Source organism: Vicia villosa, linkage group LG6 (assembly GCF_029867415.1).
Source record: "Vicia villosa cultivar HV-30 ecotype Madison, WI linkage group LG6, Vvil1.0, whole genome shotgun sequence".
NCBI classification, from domain to species: domain Eukaryota; kingdom Viridiplantae; phylum Streptophyta; class Magnoliopsida; order Fabales; family Fabaceae; genus Vicia; species Vicia villosa.
Genome location: NC_081185.1, coordinates 105662105 through 105683796, shown reverse-complemented (window position 1 = coordinate 105683796; position 21692 = coordinate 105662105). Strand labels below are relative to the sequence as shown.

Below are 21692 nucleotides of genomic sequence, written 5' to 3'. Positions count from 1 at the left end.
GCTGTAGCACACGAGAAGATTATTTCCCCCTTTCTTTCTATAGCATGACAAATTTAACCTTAAAGAGTGCTTAGAAGTTAAAATGCATCTTAAGGCTATATCAAATTTAAAATGATCTCTCTTCCGGTGACTTTTGCGATCAATTTGATTGCAGAATGACAATCACCACGAATCCACAAATTTTTGATAACTCTAATGGGCATCCATTATGGCACTTTTAGGAGTCTAAATGCTACATCTAGTTTTTCACTATGATAACCCAAGCTATATGTTTATGGTATATGAGGAGTTATTGTTGTTCTCTTTATGACAAATGGTTGAGCTAGGGATAACTTCTAAGTTTTGTAGAGATTCTTATAACAATTCAGAGTCACAAAGTTCATGAATTTGTGCCTGACCTATATTTTATTCGGCTGTATGTGACAAAAATACAATGTTAAACATGTCTACGTAAAACACATAAGGCTTACCATATACTCCCTTCGTCCCACAATGAGTGACACAGCCCACCATTTCACACATATTAAGAAAAGTGGTTAAACGTAAGAGAGAGAATAATATTTTTACTTTAATACCCTTATTATGTATTGGAAATGATGAAACTTTTATTAATTAGAGGGTAAAATTGGAAAAACTGTATTGGAAATTGAAATGGATCATTCATTTTAGGACACCATCTTATTCCAAATGGGTCACTCATTGTGGGACGGAGGGAGTAACAAAGAAAGACACTTCGATATCAAAAAGTGAGACACTTGATTCTCTATTAAAATGTCTAATATAACCTCACCTTTTTCCTAATCTTTATCAGTTAGTTATGTTACTAAGTAGAACATGTTCTTGTAGCAGTAGCAAAAGAATAACATGATCTATTAACTAATGAATATTTTGCATTTCTAACTAGTACACATCTAAATTATGTGCAAGGATTCTCATTGGTTTTGCTAATTTCACAAGTACCATTGTTAGTATCTTAATTTATACTTCTTTAGAAAAGGCAGAAGAAAAATTCATAGTGATTAGATTGTCGTTTCTAACAATTTATGGTCTATCGATTTGCTTTAATAATTCTTGCATGAGTGAGACATTTTTTGACAACACACTAACATAGAAAATGCTAGTCCAAGTATAACACATAAGCCTCACCATATAAACAAAAAGGGTGTTGATCATTACATTTCATATAGTGATCACACACCCTATAAAAATTCCAAAATATCTTAGTATCGTCCAAATTATAAAATTCAGATATGTCTGATATACACAAAACCACTTCACTAGAGTGGCACCCCATTTTATTCAGGTTAACCTTGTTTATGTATTTTCTGTGTTTCTTTATAATAAGGAAATACAATTCTGTATTCCAATCTTCGGATTAACTCCATGACAATATTTAACATTCTTAGACAGTAAGTTAGACGATTTTGACATTTTTTAATAAATATTACATTATACTTATAAATCAATCTTACAATAAACCATCCTTATTTGTCACTCAATAATAAAATCTTAATAGAAGAACTATTACATATATTTAAATGCTAAAATGTCATAATCAATCCTACAATAAACCATAATACAAAATATCAAAATATTGAAATTAAAAGACAATTACTAGGTATATCTAGAGACATTTTTCCTACTCTGCCACATGTACTGCAAAACATATAGTGCCTTTTAATTGCATATTTTTAAAATTAAAATAAAAGTTAAACATTACTAACTTATCAATAGTTGTGATTAACTGATAGTGTAAAACTTCTTTACATTGTCAGTGCATTTCAATTAAATTCATATTATTTTGTTAAGTAAAAAATATACGGGTTGTAATAATATAGATATATATAACTAGCAAATGGTTGTATTCCCATAGTCGATCCAATCAACTTAGAGATCACGTTCTAACTTTTTATGGACCTAAATTTTAAAAAATTATAATTATAATAATTAAAATTGACACATAAAATATAATTATATATTTATAAAAATTAAATTTTATTATAATTATTTTGACTTTTTTGTCAATCTCATTTTTTTTTTATAGTTTTTATAATCATATTTTTTTTATTTATTAAATTTTGATTATAACATTTTTTATGTGTATTCACTACAAGAAATCTTTGAAATAGCCAGGGGATTTAGCCAGGGGTATACCTTCACGCAAAAAAATAACGTTGCTTGGGGTTAAGCCCCTCGCAAAACACAATTTAAAAACAAATACGCATACCTAGGGGAGACCCCTCGCAAATAGGAGAAGAGGGAAATTTTGATTTTGAAAATTTGCATTGCGAGGGGATACCCCAAGCAAAGTAAAGTGGCGCCAAAAATAAAATTCATTCTGCAGCTAGTACAGCATTTAGCGAGGGGATAACCCCAAGGAAAAAAAAGTACAGATTTTAGCGAGGGGTAGCCCCTCGGATAAAGACAGTACTGTCTCATTAACTGGCGCAAACAGACTGCGCGTGCAGTCTCTATTTTCAAGGTGAAATTTGCGAGGGGTCCCCCCACGCCCCCTTTGACCGTTTCATTTCCGTGGGGCTGCCCCTCGCTGATGTCTGACCCCATGTGCACGCATTTACTTCATCTTCTCTGTTTCCGAACGTTACCCATTTCAAACCTACATATTTATCTTCTTCTTCCTTTAACCAAAATACCCATTCATCTCAACTTCCTCACAACCCCATTCATCTCAAATCTCATTCATCTCAACCAACAACACCATAATTTGAAGGTAAAATTTCTCCTCTACTTCCTCTAAGTAATATTATACATTCTTTTTTATTTAAAATATAATCTAATTTTGTTTTTTTTATACAACAATTGATTTATAGAAGACAAAATCTTGGAAGAAAGATCTTATAATTTGAAGGGAATCTTCAGGCTACAGGTTATCTTCAATTAAGGTACACATATAAAATTTTTGAAATTTTTTTATATGTGTTTAAGATGGAAGTGTTTATATATATATATGTGTTTAGATTTTTTTATATGTGTTTAGATTTTTTTATATGTGTTTATGATGTTGTTATATATAAATTTTATATATGTGTTTAGATTATAGTTTATATTTTTTTTTTATGTGTTTAGATTTTTTTATTTAATTTTTTCGAATTTAATATCATAATTACAGTTTATTTCTTTTAAAAATAACAGATTTATTGATGTGAACAATAATATATTTGCTGATTTTTTAAATTAGTAGTTTAAATGTAGTATAATAAAATTTATGTTTAGTATTAAAAATAAGATTATGTTTGGTATGTTTTTATATGTGTTAGTAAATATTATAATCTTTATTTACAAAACAGTATTTATATATTAAATAAAAAAATACGATTTTTATATATTATACAATATTATTTAAAAACAGTATATTTTATAAAACCAGTATATTTAAAAAAACGATTTTTATATATTATAAAAATATTATTTAAAAACAATATATTTTATAAAACCAGTATATTTAAAAAAAACGATTTTTATATATTATAATTTAAAAACAGTATATTTAAAATGGTATATAATAGTTTAAAAACTGTATGTATTAAAAAATCAGTATAATAATATAAAAATAGTATGTATTTGGAAATAGTATGCATTAAAAACAATAAGTATTTAAAAAAAAAGTATAAAACATTTGTATAGTTAGTATTATTATATAAAAAAACAGTTTGTAAATTTTGTACTTTTGAAATTAAAATTATATTTGATAGTTTATTATATTTAATATATATTTGATAATTTATTGTATGTTTTAAAAACAAAATATTTTTTTAGAAACAAATATTTTTAGGACTAAAAACAAGTATATAGTTTATATATGTTTAGAAAAAGACAAATATTGAATATAATTTTATTGTATGTAATAAAAAATAGTATATACAAACAATATATTTATTAAAACGGTATATAAACAAATAGTATATATATATATATATATATATATATATATATATATATATATATATATATATATATATATATATATATATATATATATATATGTTTATATCTCACAAATTTGTGTGCTTTTGTGTATATATATAGTTTAAAAGCAAGTATGTATGTTTATGACTAAAAACAAGTAAATATATTTTAAAAACAAATATTTTTTTAGGATTAAAAACAAGTATATAGTTTATATATGATTCACATGTATATATATTTTTTTAGAACTAAAAACAACTAAATATATTTTAAAAACAAATATTTTTTTAGGACTAAAAACAAGTATATAGTTTATATATGTTTAGAAAAAGACAAATATTGAATATAATTAAACATGATTCACATGTGCAGTATGGAACATTACCAATTCTATCGTAGTTGGATGTATGATAGAATGTTTCCTGGACGACGTGGGCTTAAACCACTTTTTATGGAAGGAGTTGCCGCGTTTCTCTCGTATGCGTTTGCTCAAGAATGTTGTCGCAGGGAAGGAGGGGTAAGGTGTCCGTGTTTAAAGTGTGGTTGCAGAAATATTATTAGTGACCCTAGTGAAGTGAAGCGTCACTTGGAGAGAGTGGGTTTTAGGCCAAATTACTGGGTTTGGACATCTAATAGGGAAACAATGCAGGAGATGAATAGAGAGGCTTCTAGCAGTCAAACACATATAGAACCAGATATAAATAGAGTTGATCCAGGGAGTAGTTCATCACATATGCAGTGCCAGGAGCAATTTAATCTCGTCGAGGAGATGTTCACTGACGCATTAGGGGTGAATGTGGCGTATGATGAACCACAAGACTTAGATGGAGAAGAACTCCCGAATGAGAAAGCTCAAAGGTTTTATCAGCTGTTGAAAGAAATAAATATACCATTGTTTGAGGGGTCTTCTGACTCTAAGCTATCAATGTGTGTGAGACTTTTGGCTGCGAAATCAAATTGGAATGTTCCTGATCAGTGTTTAGAATTCTTTGCGAGATTGATGTTGGACGCGACTCCTGTGAAAGAAAACATGCCTACAAGTTATTATGATGCAAAAAGGGTGGTGTCGAAGTTGGGATTAGAAGTTAAAAAGATTGATTGTTGCATTAGAGGTTGCATGTTGTTTTATGACAACGAGTTTGGTACAAATGATGGGGAATTGGAGGAATGTAAGTTTTGCGAGAGTCCGAGGTATTTAGTTAGCAGTAAAGGAGTTGACCAAAGGCAAAATCGCGTTGCAGCGAAATCTATGTTCTATCTACCAATAATACCTAGGTTGCAAAGAATGTTTGCATCAATGCACAGTGCAAGCCAAATGGCATGGCACCATACAAACAGAATTAGTTCAGGCATGATGCGACATCCATCTGATGGCGAGGCATGGAAACACTTTGATAGAGTTCATCCTGAGTTTGCACTTGAACCTAGGAATGTCCGACTTGGATTATGCTCAGATGGTTTCACTCCTTATAATTTTTCAGGAAATGCATATTCTTGTTGGCCAGTTATTGTTACCCCGTACAATCTCCCTCCTGAGATGTGCATGACGAAACCTTACATGTTTTTGACATGCATCATTCCGGGACCGTCGAGTCCAAAGGCTGGAATCGATGTTTATTTGCAACCTTTAATTGATGATCTCAAGAGGCTGTGGGTGGGAGCGTGGACTTATGATGTGTCTCGTAAACAAAATTTTAATATGCGAGCGGCTTTGATGTGGACAATTAATGACTTTCCTGCATATGGCATGTTGTCTGGATGGGGTACACATGGTAAAATGGGATGTCCGCATTGCATGAATCACACAAAAGCGTTTACTTTGGACTTTGGTGGGAAAAGTTCGTGGTTTGACTGTCATCGTAGGTTCTTACCTACCAACCATGAATTTAGAAGGAATAAAGATGCTTTTAGAAAAGGAATAAAAGTAAAAGATCTACCTCCCCCTCGATTGTCATCGACTCAAGTATGGAATAATGTTTGTGACCTACCAAAATTCACAGACTATGGTGAAGCACGTAGAATTAAAGGATATGGGGTTGACCACAATTGGACAAAAAGAAGTATCTTTTGGGACCTCCCTTATTGGAAGGATAATTTATTGCGTCATAATCTTGATGTTATGCATATTGAGAAGAACTTTTTTGATAATGTGCTTAACACGGTGATGGATAATGAGAAGACAAAAGACAATGAGAAGGCTAGGAAAGACATGGAACTTTATTGTAATCGAAAAGAATTGGAGTTGAAACCTCGACCAAACGGAAAATTATTAAAACCCAAGGCTTGTTACACTCTTACTCCCCAAGAAGCAAAAGCTGTATGTCGGTGGTTAAATGAATTGAGGATGCCTGATGGTTATTCTTCTAACCTGGCAAGATGTGCTGACGCCAACACTGGGAAATTGCATGGAATGAAAAGTCACGATTGTCATATTTTCATGGAACGATTACTTCCAATTGCATTCAGTTCACTGCCCAAGAATGTGCTTAATCCACTTACTGAGATTAGTCAATTTTTTAGAGACATTTGTGCTTCAACTTTAAGAGTAGACGACATCATTAAATTGGACCGAAATATTCCTGTCATTCTTTGCAAGTTGGAGCAAATATTCCCGCCAGGTTTCTTTGATTCTATGGAGCATCTCCCTGTGCATCTTGCTTATGAAGCTTTTCTAGGTGGACCTGTTCAATATAGATGGATGTATCCATTTGAACGATTCATGGGTGATTCAAAGCGATCAGTTAAAAATAAGGCACGAGTTGAGGGATCAATTTGTGCACATTATATACATCGCGAAACATCACATTTTTGCTCTCATTATTTCAATCACATGATGTTGTCTCCAAGAATCATAAGGAACGAAGTTAACTTCAGTGAAAGAAGTCAATTTACCTTATCAGTTTTCGGTCGTCCAGGCCGTCCCGCAGGGAAGAAGAGTGAGCATTGGCTTTCACAAAAAGAAATGCAATCTGCTCATGTTCATGTGCTGATTAACTGCGTTGAAGTTAAACCATATCTTGAGTAAGTATATTTTAAATTAAATCATGTGCTGTTTAATTGGTTAAGATTTACCTTCTCTAACCTTTTTTTCTTTTCGAAATAGGGCATTTGGTACCTACTATTATCAAAGCACAGGCGAACAACCATCGACTGGTTACACACATGCCTATTTTCCAACATGGTTTAAGCAGCAATTATCATGTATTGTTACACTAAGTCCTGACTTAATACATTTGCGAAATTTGTCTGAAGGCCCTAGTCAACGTGTAAATGAATGGCACACATATTTTGTAAATGGTTACAAATTTCACACTGAGGAATGGAGTGTAGGGAAGAAAACCGTAAACAGTGGTGTAGTCGTAAAAGGAGTTACAGAGGGTGGTGAGGACGACTTCTATGGGGTTATCACACATATTTACGAGTTGGTTTATAATTATATGGACTCGGAAAATAAAGTTGTCTTATTTTATTGTGATTGGTATGATCCATCTTCTAGAGGAACAAAAATTGATAAAAAGTATAACACTGTTGAGATTCGAAGAGATAGAAAGTACAAAGAGTATGACCCTTTCATTATGGCACATAATGTTAGGCAAGTTTATTATGTACCTTATCCTTCAATTACCCCACGGAAACGAGAATGGTGTGTTGTAATCAAGTCCAACCCAATGGGTCACATTGAGACTGATGAGTTAATGGAAGATGTTGCATACTAACATGATGAGATTTCACCTGTTAATGAGGTAATTGAAACTGAGGAGATTGTAAGTTTGTGTGATACTGCAGTTGAGGGTCAACAAATTGACGCAAGTATCTTGTTGTCAACAAATCCTATGGAAGAAGAGCATGAAGAGCTAGGAGAGTCTGAAGACAATAATATCAGATGCGATGAAGACAACGAAGATTATGATGATGAATGAATTGAATATGTAATATTATCTTGTGTATTTCACATATTATCATGTGTAATAGTATCTTGTGTAATATTAACTTTTAAATATTATCTTGTGTAATATTAAATTTCAAATATTATCTTGTGTAATATATTAACTTTCAAATATCATCTTATGTAATATTAACTTGATAATATTATCTTGTGCAATTATCTTTCAAATATTATCTTGTGTAACAGGAAAAGATGCCACCCAAAAAAGATGAAAAAGGTAAGGGTCAACTAAAGCCTCGTCGCACTAGATTCATTGTAGAGGAGGTTCCTAACTCAGATATGTTCGTTCCTATGCCACGCTCTACTCCACGCTCTACTCTACCGCCTATGCATCCTACACCGCCCATGTCTGGATCTTTCACTGGATTACTATCCATGCCCCCTGGATCAGGTTTTTTTTGTCCTCCTGGATACTCTTACCCCACATATTTTCCTACAGAGACAGGTGGATCAAGCATGCCATTACCCATGCATATGGGGACAGGTGGATCTGGTAGCATGCCATTACCCATGCATATAGAGACAGGTGGATCTGGTAGCATGCCATTACCCATTCCTTCAGAGGATGATACCAGTGCTCCTGGAGATACCAGTGCTCCTGGAGATACCAGCGCTCCTGGAGATACTAGTGCTGAGGAGCAAACAAAGAGGAAGCGTATTTTGAAAAAAAATACGACTCAAAAAATTAAGTATCATGAGGGCAGACTATGGATTTATCCCGATGCAGGATCGTAAGTTTTTGTGTTTTTATATTATATTTTAAATATGAGTTTTATTTAATCAATACTAACTCAATATTTTGTTGTTTAGAATTGTTCCCTCACATCAGGCAGTATCGATCATAACAAATATTATAAAAGAGAAGTACACACAATTGTGGGCGTCTTATGGAGCTGTAGATGAAGATGAGAGGGAAAAATGGTTTCAGGCATTTCAGGTATAATTTACTTATTCATTTTGACATTTCCTTTTTAATTTTTGTGATATTCATGATTCTACTTTATCTAATATTTTTAAATTCATACAACAATGTAGGAGCGTTGTGTTTGGGATGTTAGAGATGAGGCCGCGATTAAAGAAAACTTTCACACAAAATGTGCTGCTCGATTTTCTGATACCATGAGGAATGTTAGACTTAAATGGGAAGCAAAAGGGACACGTCCACGTTGGATAGGAGAAGATATATTCCCACAGCTTATTGATCATTGGAATTCTGATAAGTTTAAGGAAATATCTGAGCAGGCAAAGAAAAATAGAGCATCTGAAGTTGGTGGCTGCAACTATGCAGCGGGAAGTATTAGTGTGGCTGAAGTTGCGCGAAGGATGGTACATAAATTTATAAATTTTTTATTAAACTATTATTTAAATGTTTCATTATGTATAATTAATTTTTTTTACTTATTTAGCGTGAAGAATTAGGCAGAACTCCACTTCTTAATGAGCTCCACATGGAGACTCATCTCAAGGGAAATGGAGAGTTTATTGACGAGCGCGCAAAAATCACTCAAGTAAGTTACTTTTATATCAAATACATTTTATTTATTTCTTTTATATGTACATAGTTTTATTTCTTTTATATGTAATAGTTTATTTGAATCATGATAACATTTAATTTTTTTATAGGAGAATTTTGATAAAGAACTTGCCATAAAGTTGTCAGAGCATCCTGAAATACCCGAACCACCACCGGGGTATCCTGTTGACCCCAGTCTTGGTTTTCAGACTTGGTATAAGGTTTTAGGTGGAAAGAAGAAAAATGGGAGAGTGTATTGTACTGGAGGGTATTCCAAAAATATCAAGCGGCGTAGTAGAGATTTCAAAATGAGATATGCTGATGGAGAAGGATCATCCACTCCACCTATATTAACCGCCAAAATGCTTGAAACTGTGAGAAACTTGGCAAATACTGAGGCAGCACAACAAGTAGCAGCAAGAAATTTGGAAATTGAAGAGATGAAGAGAAAACAATTAGAGATGCAGGAGGAAATGCAAAGAAGAGAAAGAGAATTACGGGAAGAAATGAGGAGAGAATTTCAGGAAGAAATGAGGAGGCAGACACAGGAATATCAAGAAGCAATGCGAATTGCAAATGAGCGGTCACAAAGGTTTGATCAGTTTTTTGCTTCACAAAATATGAGTGGTGGTGGATTTGGAGGAACTAGTGGATATGGAGGAGCTGATGAAGAAGAGGAGGAACAAGATGGGGGAATAATTAAATTTACATATTTAAGTTTATTTTAATTTGTATTGAACAATTTGTGTTAATTATTTTGAACTTATTTTTAAATATTATTGTAATTTTGTATGGAGTTTAATTTTTAATATATTTGCTTAAATATTAATTATTATATGTATTATAATAATTTTGTTTTAATTTAAATTATTATTATATATATATATATATTTTAATTTAAATTATATTATAATTATATATATATATATATATATATATATATATATATATATATATATATATATATATATATATATATATATGTACGACGTTGAAAACTATTTTTTTTTTAAATATAAACAATTTGCGAGGGGCTAGTCCCCAAGCAAAAAAGTTTATCCTGCATTTTGCGAGGGGCTAATCCCCAAGCAAAATATCTGACGCAGTCTGCCCATGTGCAGACTGCTAGCTGGTGCCTATTGCTGTAGCCTGCAGAGCAGATTTTTGAGTTTGCATTTAGCGAGGGGGGTAACCCCTGGCAAATTAGCGAAGTGTTTATCCCCTCGGTAATGGATTTGCGACCCCCTGTTTTGCTAGGGAAGCTGTCCCCTCGCAAATTGTGCATTTGTGAGGGGGTTTTGCCTTTAGTGAGGGGTTTAACCCCTGGCAAAATGCAGTATTTCTTGTAGTGATTAATGTTAATGAAAAAAATTAAGTCTATAAACCTCCCAAAAATTTAACATCGTGTATAATAGAGTTTATACTTTATTGCTCCTGTATAGAACATATGGGTTATACTGTTGACACTTTCTTTTTATCTACCATGGTTTTTTTTTGCTACTATTTCTTCTCAAATTTTTCTTCAATTACCTCTATTCAAAAATGTTTTTTTATAATATATCCACTGAAAATATGACTTAACATTCTTGATCTTGTTTTTCATGATTTTTTACAAAGATAATAACGATATAGTATTTACTTTTGTGTTTGATTTATTTCTATAATTTATTTGTATCTTTGCTAACAATATTATATTTATTAAGACTGGTTCTTCAAAATAAAAAACAAAGAGTTAGATATATTTTAATCTTTATAAATTGTTAGCCAAATTAAATCAAGGGAAAGTATTCTAGAATGGGTTTTAGAAGTGGTTAGAAAATATTTAGAATTCAAAGGCATTTTTGGCTGTATTGCATATGCTCATGTACCAGATCAATTGAGAAAGAAGTTAGATGACAAAGGAGAAAAATGTATCTTTGTTGGTTATAGTTCAAACTCAAAGGCGTATAAGCTTTACAATCCAGAGACAAAGAAGGTGATTATTAGTCGAGATGTGACTTTTGATGAAGGAGAAATGTGGGATTGGTCCTCAAAGTCACAAAAAGATCCAATATTAACTTCAAATGATTACGAAGAGGTGAATGAATATAATCTAACACCTGATGAGCCAGAGACATCCAACATACAACAAACAACGCCTGATGAGCCAGAAACATCCAACAGACAACAGAGGCCGCGTAGATTACCAGCCAGACTACAAGATTGTGTTTTGGGTAATGATAATGACCCATCTGATGAGGAGATTATCAACTTTGCTTTATTTGCAGATTGTGATCCATTTACTTTTGAAGAAGCAGTTGATGATGAAAATTGGAGAAAAGCCATGAATGAAGAAATCAATGCAATTGAGAAGAATCAAACATGGGAGCTGACAGAGTTACCAGTAGACAAGAAAGCTATAGGAGTGAAGTGGATGTACAAGACAAAGTACAAACCCAGTGGTGAGATTGGTCGCTATAAAGCAAGGTTGGTGGCAAAAGGATACAAGCAAAAACCAGGTATTGATTACTTTGAGGTATTTGTTCCTGTTGCAAGGTTAGATACAATTAGAATGCTTATTTCAATATCAGCTCAAAATAGTTGGAAAATACATCAGATGGATGTTAAGTCTGCATTTCTTAATGGTAATCTGGAAGAAGAAGTATACGTTGAGCAGCCTGCAGGATATGTAGTAAAAGGTAAGGAAGATAAAGTTTATAGGTTGAAGAAAGCATTGTATGGCTTGAAGCAGGCACTAAGAGCTTGGTATAACAAGATTGATTCTTATTTTGTGAAGAATGGTTTTCAGAGATGTCCTCACGAGCACACATTATATATCAAATATATTGATCCTGGAGATGTCCTTATTGTGTGCCTATATGTTGATGACTTGATTTTCACTGAAAATAATTCAGAGATGATTACAAAATTCAGGGAGGCTATGATTCGACATTTTGAAATGACAGATTTGGGCCTAATGTCCTATTTCCTTGGCATTGAGGTCGTCCAACAAGATGATGGAATTTTCATTTCTCAAAAGAAGTATGCAAGTGATATTCTGAAGAAGTTCAAGATGGAGCATTCAAAGCCAGTTTACACACCTGTTGAAGAAAAGTTGAAGCTGACAAGAGAAAATGATGGAAAGAGGGTAGACTCAACCCAATATAAAAGTTTGATTGGAAGCTTAAGATATTTGACTGCGACAAGACCAGATATAGTATATGGAGTTGGATTGCTCAGCAGATTCATGGAAGAACCGTGTGTTAGCCATTTACAAGGAGCAAAGAGGATTCTTCGTTATATCAAAGGTACTCTGACCAAAGGTATTTCTTATGCTAGTAACAATGATGTGGAACTTGTTGGATACACAGATAGTGATTGGGCTGAAGATATAGAAACAAGAAAAAGCACGTCAGGGTACGCATTTAATTTGGGTACAGGTGCAATTTCATGGTCTTCGAAGAAACAACCAGTTGTTGCACTTTCTACTGCTGAAGCTGAATATATTGCAGCAACCAGTTGTGCTACTCAAACAGTATGGATGAGAAGAATTTTAGAAGTGATATATCATAAACAGAAAAGTCCTACAAAGATATATTGCGACAACAAGTCGGCAATTGCACTGAGTAAGAATCCTGTTTTTCATGGACGTTCCAAGCATATTGATATCCGATTTCATAAAATAAGAGAGTTGATAGGTGAGAAAGAAGTGGTGATCGAGTACTGTCCCCCTGAAGAACAGATTGCAGATATTTTTACAAAACCATTGAAGATCGAGTTATTTTACAAGTTGAAGAAGATGCTTGGAATAGAAAAATTGAGACCTTGATTTAAGGGAGGCAATGTTAGCCAAATTAAATCAAGGGAAAGTATTCTAGAATGGGTTCTAGAAGTGGTTAGAAAATATTTAGAATTTTCTTAATTATTAAGTTTAGAATGTTTTACTTAATAAATAAGTATCATAGCATAGGATCCAGCTAGTACCACCACCATTTGCATTTTTCTAACCGCCATTTATTTTTTCTAAACCGCCCATAGATTTGCTTAGTATCCAAGATTAGTTACTTACTTGTTAAGAAGAGAAAGCTTATAAAAGGCATATGTACATGCATCAAACATTATCAATTCTCAAATATATGAAGTGAGGGTTAAAGTAAATATACTTCTTCTTCTGTGTGGTTTTAGTTTGTATATTTTCAAGTCCCATTTTTCTATCATAAATATTTTTTAAAAAACAAGTATTGTTTAGAACAATGTTAACAAAAAAAAAAGTGTTGGATAAGACAAAACAAATGGAGGGAAAAAAAATTTAAAAAAAAAAAACAAAATAGTTTTTAATTAATCATTGAGATAAAAATCATCGATGATAATCAAGTGATTATACTCAACTCATACAGTCATATTTTTTCGTTTGGAAAGCTTCTTCAAACATCCTTTTTCCGTAATACTTTTACTAACTAACCAGCACTCTCATGAGATTCATATCTCTCATGTTTATTTCATTTCATTTTAAATTTTTTTTTTGTGTGAGTGTGCCATTATCTTCCTTCTTCAACAAATATTTGGTTTTCCTCTTGTATAACCTAGACATTAATATGATTTTGGTGTTCCATTAACTGTTTTATCAATTTTTTATTTTCTTTGGTTTTCTTACGATATGTATTCTCGTGGATATTTTTTTTTTATATAATTTTTATTTTTTCTATTGATTCCTCAACTAGTCAATTGAGCTTACTAGGTGGGATCGATTGCTTTTATTTTATAGATGAATAACTTTTTAATAAAAATTTAAAAAATTTGTTATTTCCTCTAAAAAATGAAACAATTGATTTTTCATTTCTTTCACTTGATTTTTATAAAAATTAAACCATCTTTATCTTTAAATAAAAACTCTACTTAAAATAATATTATTCTCAAATATATATTTTGTTTTAAATTATCAATTTTTTTATTTTTAATTAATATTATAAAAGTATTTCGAAAAATAAAAAACTTATATTGAATCGTAAAAAGTAAGGACTAATTCTAGAATTTTATTAACCTTTTATATTTTATTTTTAGTTAGTAAAATATCACATATTTCTTATAATAAAAAAAATACATTAGTGGCTAATAGAGTATTATATATTTAGTCAAGTGCTTCAGATTTATTTTCTATTGTTTATTCTCAAATTTGTGTTCTTTTAATTAAAATTTTATTTTTTTTAAATCTAATCATGTTTAAGTCTTCGTACTTTTTATGTAACCATTTTCATACTTTTTATGTAAATATTTTGAAAATTAATAAATATGATTTATATATTATAGTTAAATTCAATATTTAAACTTTTTAGCATGAAACTAAAAACAAATTCCATATAAATTGTTTTTTGTTCTCAATTTTTTTCTTCTCACATTTTTCGAAGGTAACTATTGTGCAGATAAATTAGCTAACTTAGATTTAAAGATTTCTAGTTTTACTTGGTGGAATGTTGTCCACAAAGATGGTGAGTTGGCTACAATAGAAACAAATTAGATTTACCTAATTAATAGGTTTGAGGTCAGATTCTTGTCCCACTCATTTTTGTACCTTCTTCCTTTTCCTTTTATATATATATATATAGGGCTCTTCCCTCTTTTGATTAAAAAAAATTCTCTAAATTTTATTGAATATAGTTTGATATATGTCATGTCAGAGTTGGATCCACCTTGTGAAAACATAGTGGTTATGGTCACTTAAAATTTTTATTATTTTTATTATATATATATATATATATATATATATATATATATATATATATATATATATATATATATATATATATATATATGCAATTTTAAATATTTATTTGTATTTATATATAGTTGTGTTCAAATTATTAAAATATTCAAATTAGTCAGATATTTAATTTTGATTTCCTCAAAATTTAGATTGATTAAACTCTCCTGTTAGCTGAAGATGATGTTGAAGGAATTTGAATTTAAGAATATATCTACCTTTAAATAAGACGGAGACTTGTTATTAAGTATAAGTATTTTTTATAACTATGAATTATTAAAATAATTGTTGCCTAGATCATTTCATATTTCATATGTGTAGGAAACAATTATGTTGTAATATAATTTTTTTATTAGAAAAGTGAAAAAAGTTATGATAAAAAGTGATATTTTTAATTTTACTCTTTTATTTTGAATTAAATTTATTTATTGCACTAAAATGCTTTTATGGTCTTATCGAAATAGTTTTATATGAATATTAAATTACTATGTAACAAGCAGGTCCAAACTCGTTGAGTGTACCCGCACCCGAATCTGAGTTGACAGGTGAAAACCTGAGTTGACTGACTTTAGGTTCGGGTATTGCCCGATGTTTCGAATGCATGTTTCGAATGCGAATTTGGATAGTGTGAAACTCGCACCCGAAACTCAAAATTATATATATATATATATATATATATATATATATATATATATATATATATATATATATATATATATATATATATATATATATAATGTGGAAAGTTGTAGGAAAAATGTATTTTATGTATTTTGTTGCGGGTTTGGGTTTGGGTGAAAAAATCTGAACCCAACGGATGTGGACGGGAGTTTTATTTTGTCACCCGAACAACTTTTGAGTTCGAGTTCGGGTACTGATTTTGGGTGCGGGTTTGAGTAGTGTGAAATCCGCACCCGATCTGATTCGTTGTCATCCCTAGTGGTAAGTTATTGTTATTAAAAAAATATATAAAACTACTAAAATGAAACACTTAAACAACATGAATAGGTGAAAAGATTTTACAAAAATTAGGCTCGAGATCAAATTATCGTCCGTTGGTTTGATGTCATTTAAAAATTAAAACATTATTAACTTATTCTTATTTTTAGTAATTTTCTTTAATTAAAAAATCTTTGATTTTTTATTTATTGTTCAATTATAATATCAATGATTAGTTTATCTCTTTCTCTATCACACAAAATGACAACATGCACATGTAAAAACACGACCAAAAAATTAACTATCTACTTAAGCATGGACATGCTTAAGTTCTCCCTAATTTACTCTTTAGAAATAAAAAAATTTACACTACAAAATGTCCATTTTAATAATTAACTAAATCAAACTATCCTAACCAATCAAATTAATCTTTTCATCCAAGTGGCACTCAATTTTTTCAAATTGAATTTACATCATTTTCCTACTCATATTTTCACTCCACTCAATTCAAAATTCAAATATGTCTCTTGTACTTTCTGAAGTGAAACAAAAAAAAAAAGATTCTCTCTCCGTCTCTCATAAACCTTTTAATCTATTTTTCCCTCTCTTTCTCTCTCCCGATACTGCAAATATCTTTCTCTTCTTCTTGAGCCCTAATTTTCAGAAGCACCAGAAGCACCGCATCCAGAGAGAAGAACCTTAAGAAGTGACCAAGTTCAAGAAGAATCGGAAGAAGAGAGTCCATGTCAGCACCGATCACAGTCGTATCAGAAAACACCGAAAGCATGTCGGAGGTCGCGGTAACGCTGTTGGCATGCACCACCACTGTATCCTCTTTGACAAGTACAATCCAGGTTATTTCGGTAAATTCGGTATGTGTTACTAGCTTCGTAACAATTTATATTTCCTCGTTTCAGTTTCATGTTCTTTGTTTTCACTTCGATATTGTTTGCGTCTATATTTTCACTATCCAGATTCTTGCAAGATTTTGGATCTGTGAGTTTTGAGGAGGGAGAAGCGATTGATGACGCGATTCAGCATCTGTGAGTTCTGAGAAATTAGGTCAGAAGCTTACATTGAATGTTAGATCTCAAATTTCACAACTATGATTCTGTCATGAATAAGAGTTATTTTTATTCAGATTTAAATTTTCGATTTTGCATTTCATTTTAAAGAAAAATGTGATGCCTAGGTAGACTTCTTGATCCTATTTTGGTTAGAGTGGTTCACGAAATAAGAGAACTGATCCAAACCATGAAATGTTAGCTGCTAGCCACTAACATGATGATATCAATAATTGTACTGATCCAAACCAAGAACTATTAACTGCTAGACTCGTCGATTTTTGTACTGTTTTCCTATTTTTAGGCTCGGATAATTAAATCACAACAAATCAGTGAAAAACTCGAAGTTTCGGAGGAAGTTCAAAAACATGCTTCAGGAGGCCTGACACGGGTGGCTGTGTTTCCTCACACGGGTCGTGTCAGGAGGAAGACTGGGAGAAAGTTTTATGAATTGTGATAGTCAGTGGTGCAACACGAGTGGCCGTGTCAGCTGACACGGGTCGTGTTGCACGCCCTGAGACTTAACAAGGAAAATAAAGATGACAGAGACCCAACACGGGTGTCCGTGTTGCCTGACACGACCTGTGTTAGGCTGTGACGCTAATTTCAGTGACTTTTGTTATTTCGCTCATTAGTTGGCCTAAAAGGGTGTTTTTGGTATTTCCAACCAACTTAAGTGAGTCTGTACTATTTATATAATTTTTCACGATGGAAAAATGGACTTTTTGGCCAGAAAGAAGAATACACGATTGAAGATTGGAGAAAATAAGGGTTTGAGAGAGAAGAATATTTTCATGAACGGAAGCGATTGAAGATCAACTTTCATCTCAAGTCTTGTAATATTTCTTTTTGTATTTTGTTTTCTTTGAACAGTATGAGTAGCTAAACCCTCCAATGCTAGAGGGTGTCCGTGATTAACATCTGTAATGACTTTGATTTCCCTATTTCAGTAATATATTTGTCTTTCATGTTCAATTTAATTGTACAATATTTCTAAAGCTTTCCTTGTCGGACCAACAAGATGGATGTATGGCTAACAATTAGGTTGAACCGTCGTTGTTAGGGTTTTTGTACAATTAAACTATAGTAGATATCGCCTAGGAATAGGGATACCCTATAGTAACCGGAATATTCTTGATATCACAAATGCTTAATTTCATCAGTAAGTTTCTATGAAAATATGGCTTAGGATGAATGATTAAAGGTTTGCCCACTAAAGAATTAGGAGTAAACATCCTTAAGAACCGGTAGTTGATAATTTAGAACTTGTTATTGGAATAAGGATTCAGAGTTATTACATGTTAATGCACATACCTACCCTGGCATGTTACTCATATTTGGCCAAGTCAATCTTTTATTGTTATTTACAATTTAATTCATAATTCTCAAAACCAAACCCCTAAGTCTTTTGTTTAATTGAATTGAAACATCACTCTATATAACCACCCATTCCTTGAGATCGATACTTTGGGATTTCTCGTTATTACTACGTTGGTAGATTAGTATACTTGTTAATTTACCGATCACAATCTCAAACTTTATTTTCTTCCAAAATTGCATTTTTGAAGTCGTGTCTTCAACACTTTATTGCTCGAGGCTCCAATATGCATCAATACCTATAAAATAAATTAAAAACGATCAAGTTATACACAATATGTATGAATATAACAAAAACGTACGCATTCACGCACAAGTTGAGGAAAAAGAGTCGATAAGTATCGTAAAACTATATACAAAAATAACTATAATTTGCCACTTATCAAATTCTCCCCAACTTAAACTAGCTTCTCCTCAAACAAAAAATAATCAACTCAAATAATCAAATTTAATAAACCAAAGAATAATGAATCAACAAGTTTCGAAAATTCCATATTCCATCAAGCTACAGTTACTTTCACACCTTAACATCAACCACAAAATCAAACATGCAAACAAATTAATAAAAAAAAAACACTTTTTATATTGCAATACTAAGTTTATTTCAAAATGCATTTTTCATAACAATCCATTAATCATTACAAAAGAACCTAATAGAGGATAGCAAGATATAAAAAAGTAAAATTAATAGAGATAGGAAAAGGAAAAAAAATTGATGAAGAAAGAATAAATAAATATAACATGCAATAGAATAAATAGAACATACAAATAGTGAAAAAGTAGTTAAGAGAAAAACTCATTGAGGAAATAGATATGTTATGCCTCATTGATGTAGAACAATGCCTGAAAAATAAAACAATGAAAAGAGGTAAAAAAAAACTCAGAAATCAATAAAGCCTAACACTTGAAGATGAAGGTTAAAAATAAACTTTTTTAAGATCCAGAGGTTTCCATTACAGATCCATTGGTTTTGATTTCAAATCTGGTGATTTTTGTGGTTTTAATTTCAGATTTGATGGTCCCGTCAGAAGCCGTTTCAGATCTGAAAGATGAATAAGAAGATAAATCTTTGATAAAGAGTAATGAATAGCAACTGAAAAATAGAAAATAAAAACTCAATTAGTTAATAAAACATGGAAAATAAACAAAGGTTTGAGTAAGAAACTTTACTCCATTGATGATGAATGAATTGATGAAGAAGATGATGTCCCCAGTTGTGAGGAAGAAGATTGAAAACAGAAGAGTAGTGAAAAAGAAAAAAAGTCAGAGAAAAGGGAAGAGAGGTTTGAGAGAGAAATAGCAAAAAGATAGAGGTAGATAGAAAGATAGTAATAAAACCTAATGAAAAGACTTTGAGAAAGAGTTTGAGTATGACAGAGATTATAATTGTGTTTTCTAAGAAACATAGCAATATAAAATTATTATATTTGAAAATTTTGTAAAGGTTTTCTTTGGCTTTTTTGAAATCAGATGTGGTGGTGTAGATTGTAGAAAAGGAGAGCAATTAAGGTGTCCATGTGGCAGACTGTGAAAGCAAAGGGGCAGAATTGTACTTTCCAGATCAGTTAACTTTCTTATATTGTAGATGAGATGATGTGACACAAATAGAACAAATGTGGCAAACAAATAAAGAATGCAATTTGGAGGTCTGTTTTAATATATATAATAGATATATGTCTAAATTGTAATCATCATCAGCCTTTATCTACTTTACTATCTTAACAAGCAACAATCTAATAATTATAATAATAGCAGCAAGTAAAGTAATTAACATGTTAGAAAAATATCAATTTCTAACACAGAATATTTGGATCAGTTAGGAACCGTTCCAATCAGCAATCATAAAAGGGAATCTATAGAAAAGAACTTCCAGTTCCTGCAAGCATTGTAACAATATTTTTCTAGCTCTCCAATCACATCTAAGTGATCTAACCCCATTGATGATCTCCTTTGTGTGTTGCCATGGCAACAACTGACTATCTAAGTTATAAAACGGCTCAATGCAATTTGACTGACAGTAGTTAGCAACCACCTATTAGGCTATCTACAACGGTCCAGACTGATCAGCATTTTATGAATATCTGTCTCGATCTAAGTATTAAGCTGTAGCACACAGAAGATTGTTTTTCCCTTTCTTTCTATGGCAAGATAAATTTAACTCTAGAGAGTGCTTAAAACGCATCTTAAGGCTATATCAAATTCTGTCATAAGACCATTTAAGTTGGAACAAAATCCTATCTTGTATCATCAGGATTCAGGAGTACTCAGCCACCTTTACGAAGCTTCTGAATAAAAAAACCAAAATGTGTTATATGAAGCATTATATCCAATCCAAGTGAAAAATGCTTGTGTTGTGCATGCTAGTTTATTTAAGTTTTTTTAGAGTTTATGCCAAGCTAAATATTGATTATATACCAAAACTCCAACTTGAATTCAACCAACATCAAAGTGTGAATACTCTCTACTTTTTTAAGGCAAGGTAAAAATTCAAACCATAAATCATGGTTGAAGGTTCAAGAAAACAAAGATCAAAATCCATACAAAAATGAGAATTAAATACTCATAGACAAGCATCAAGTTTAAATAAAACATGGATATTGATAAAAGCTCAAAGGGGTTAACAAATGATCGCACACTCATGAGGTGAATTGACTATTTAGTTGGGGTGGTTGTGCTCAAAATGAAACAAAATACCTTGATATTTTTCACGCTTTCGTACACTCAATACAAATAATAAATTAAACATAATAAATCCAGTTAAAACAAAAATTGTTGGTCTCCTGCATATATGAACAATAGAAAGCTTCCTCACATTTGGGGTTTGAGAACTAAAGTGATTCAATAAAAAACAAGTAATGCAAAATAATGAATGACATGGTAATTATACAAATGATAAGTTTCCTAAACATGTTATGCTATAGAAAGCGATAAATGAGTATCTTGAGTGATACAACTTCAAAAATATCATCACCATACATCCGTAAGTTGAAACAGTCAAATTTGGAAAATCACCTCAAAAATCCTCAAGCTAACGGACCGAAATTGGAACGATAAACAACCAACAAAAGAATTAGAAAATAATAATATTATTTACTACTAAATAGCCTTGGTGAAAGTGGAAAAACACAGTCGAGTGAAACAGGAATTCCAGTGGAACAAAAAAAGAAGGCCAAAATTCTTGAGCGCGCT

The 21692-nt window shown here is 31.6% G+C and overlaps 1 protein-coding gene and 1 long non-coding RNA gene across 2 annotated transcripts; one reads left to right on the top strand and one right to left on the bottom strand.

The window, feature by feature from the left end:
* The first annotated feature begins 2458 nt into the window (after positions 1 to 2458).
* Positions 2459 to 7623, top strand: LOC131612031 (uncharacterized). The gene is made up of 5 exons (XM_058883847.1): positions 2459 to 2731; positions 2832 to 2903; positions 4300 to 6948; positions 7031 to 7086; positions 7302 to 7623. Exons 3-5 carry the CDS (start codon positions 4301 to 4303, stop codon positions 7310 to 7312), a joined length of 2715 nt encoding a protein of 904 aa, XP_058739830.1. The 5' UTR covers positions 2459 to 2731; positions 2832 to 2903; position 4300; the 3' UTR covers positions 7313 to 7623.
* Positions 7624 to 19247: 11624 nt separating this feature from the next.
* On the bottom strand, positions 19248 to 19826 carry LOC131612030 (uncharacterized). The gene is made up of 3 exons (XR_009287270.1): positions 19674 to 19826; positions 19461 to 19545; positions 19248 to 19346 (listed from the first exon to the last, which is right to left on the bottom strand). It is a non-coding gene; the product is annotated as an uncharacterized LOC131612030 (long non-coding RNA).
* Positions 19827 to 21692: the final 1866 nt, after the last annotated feature.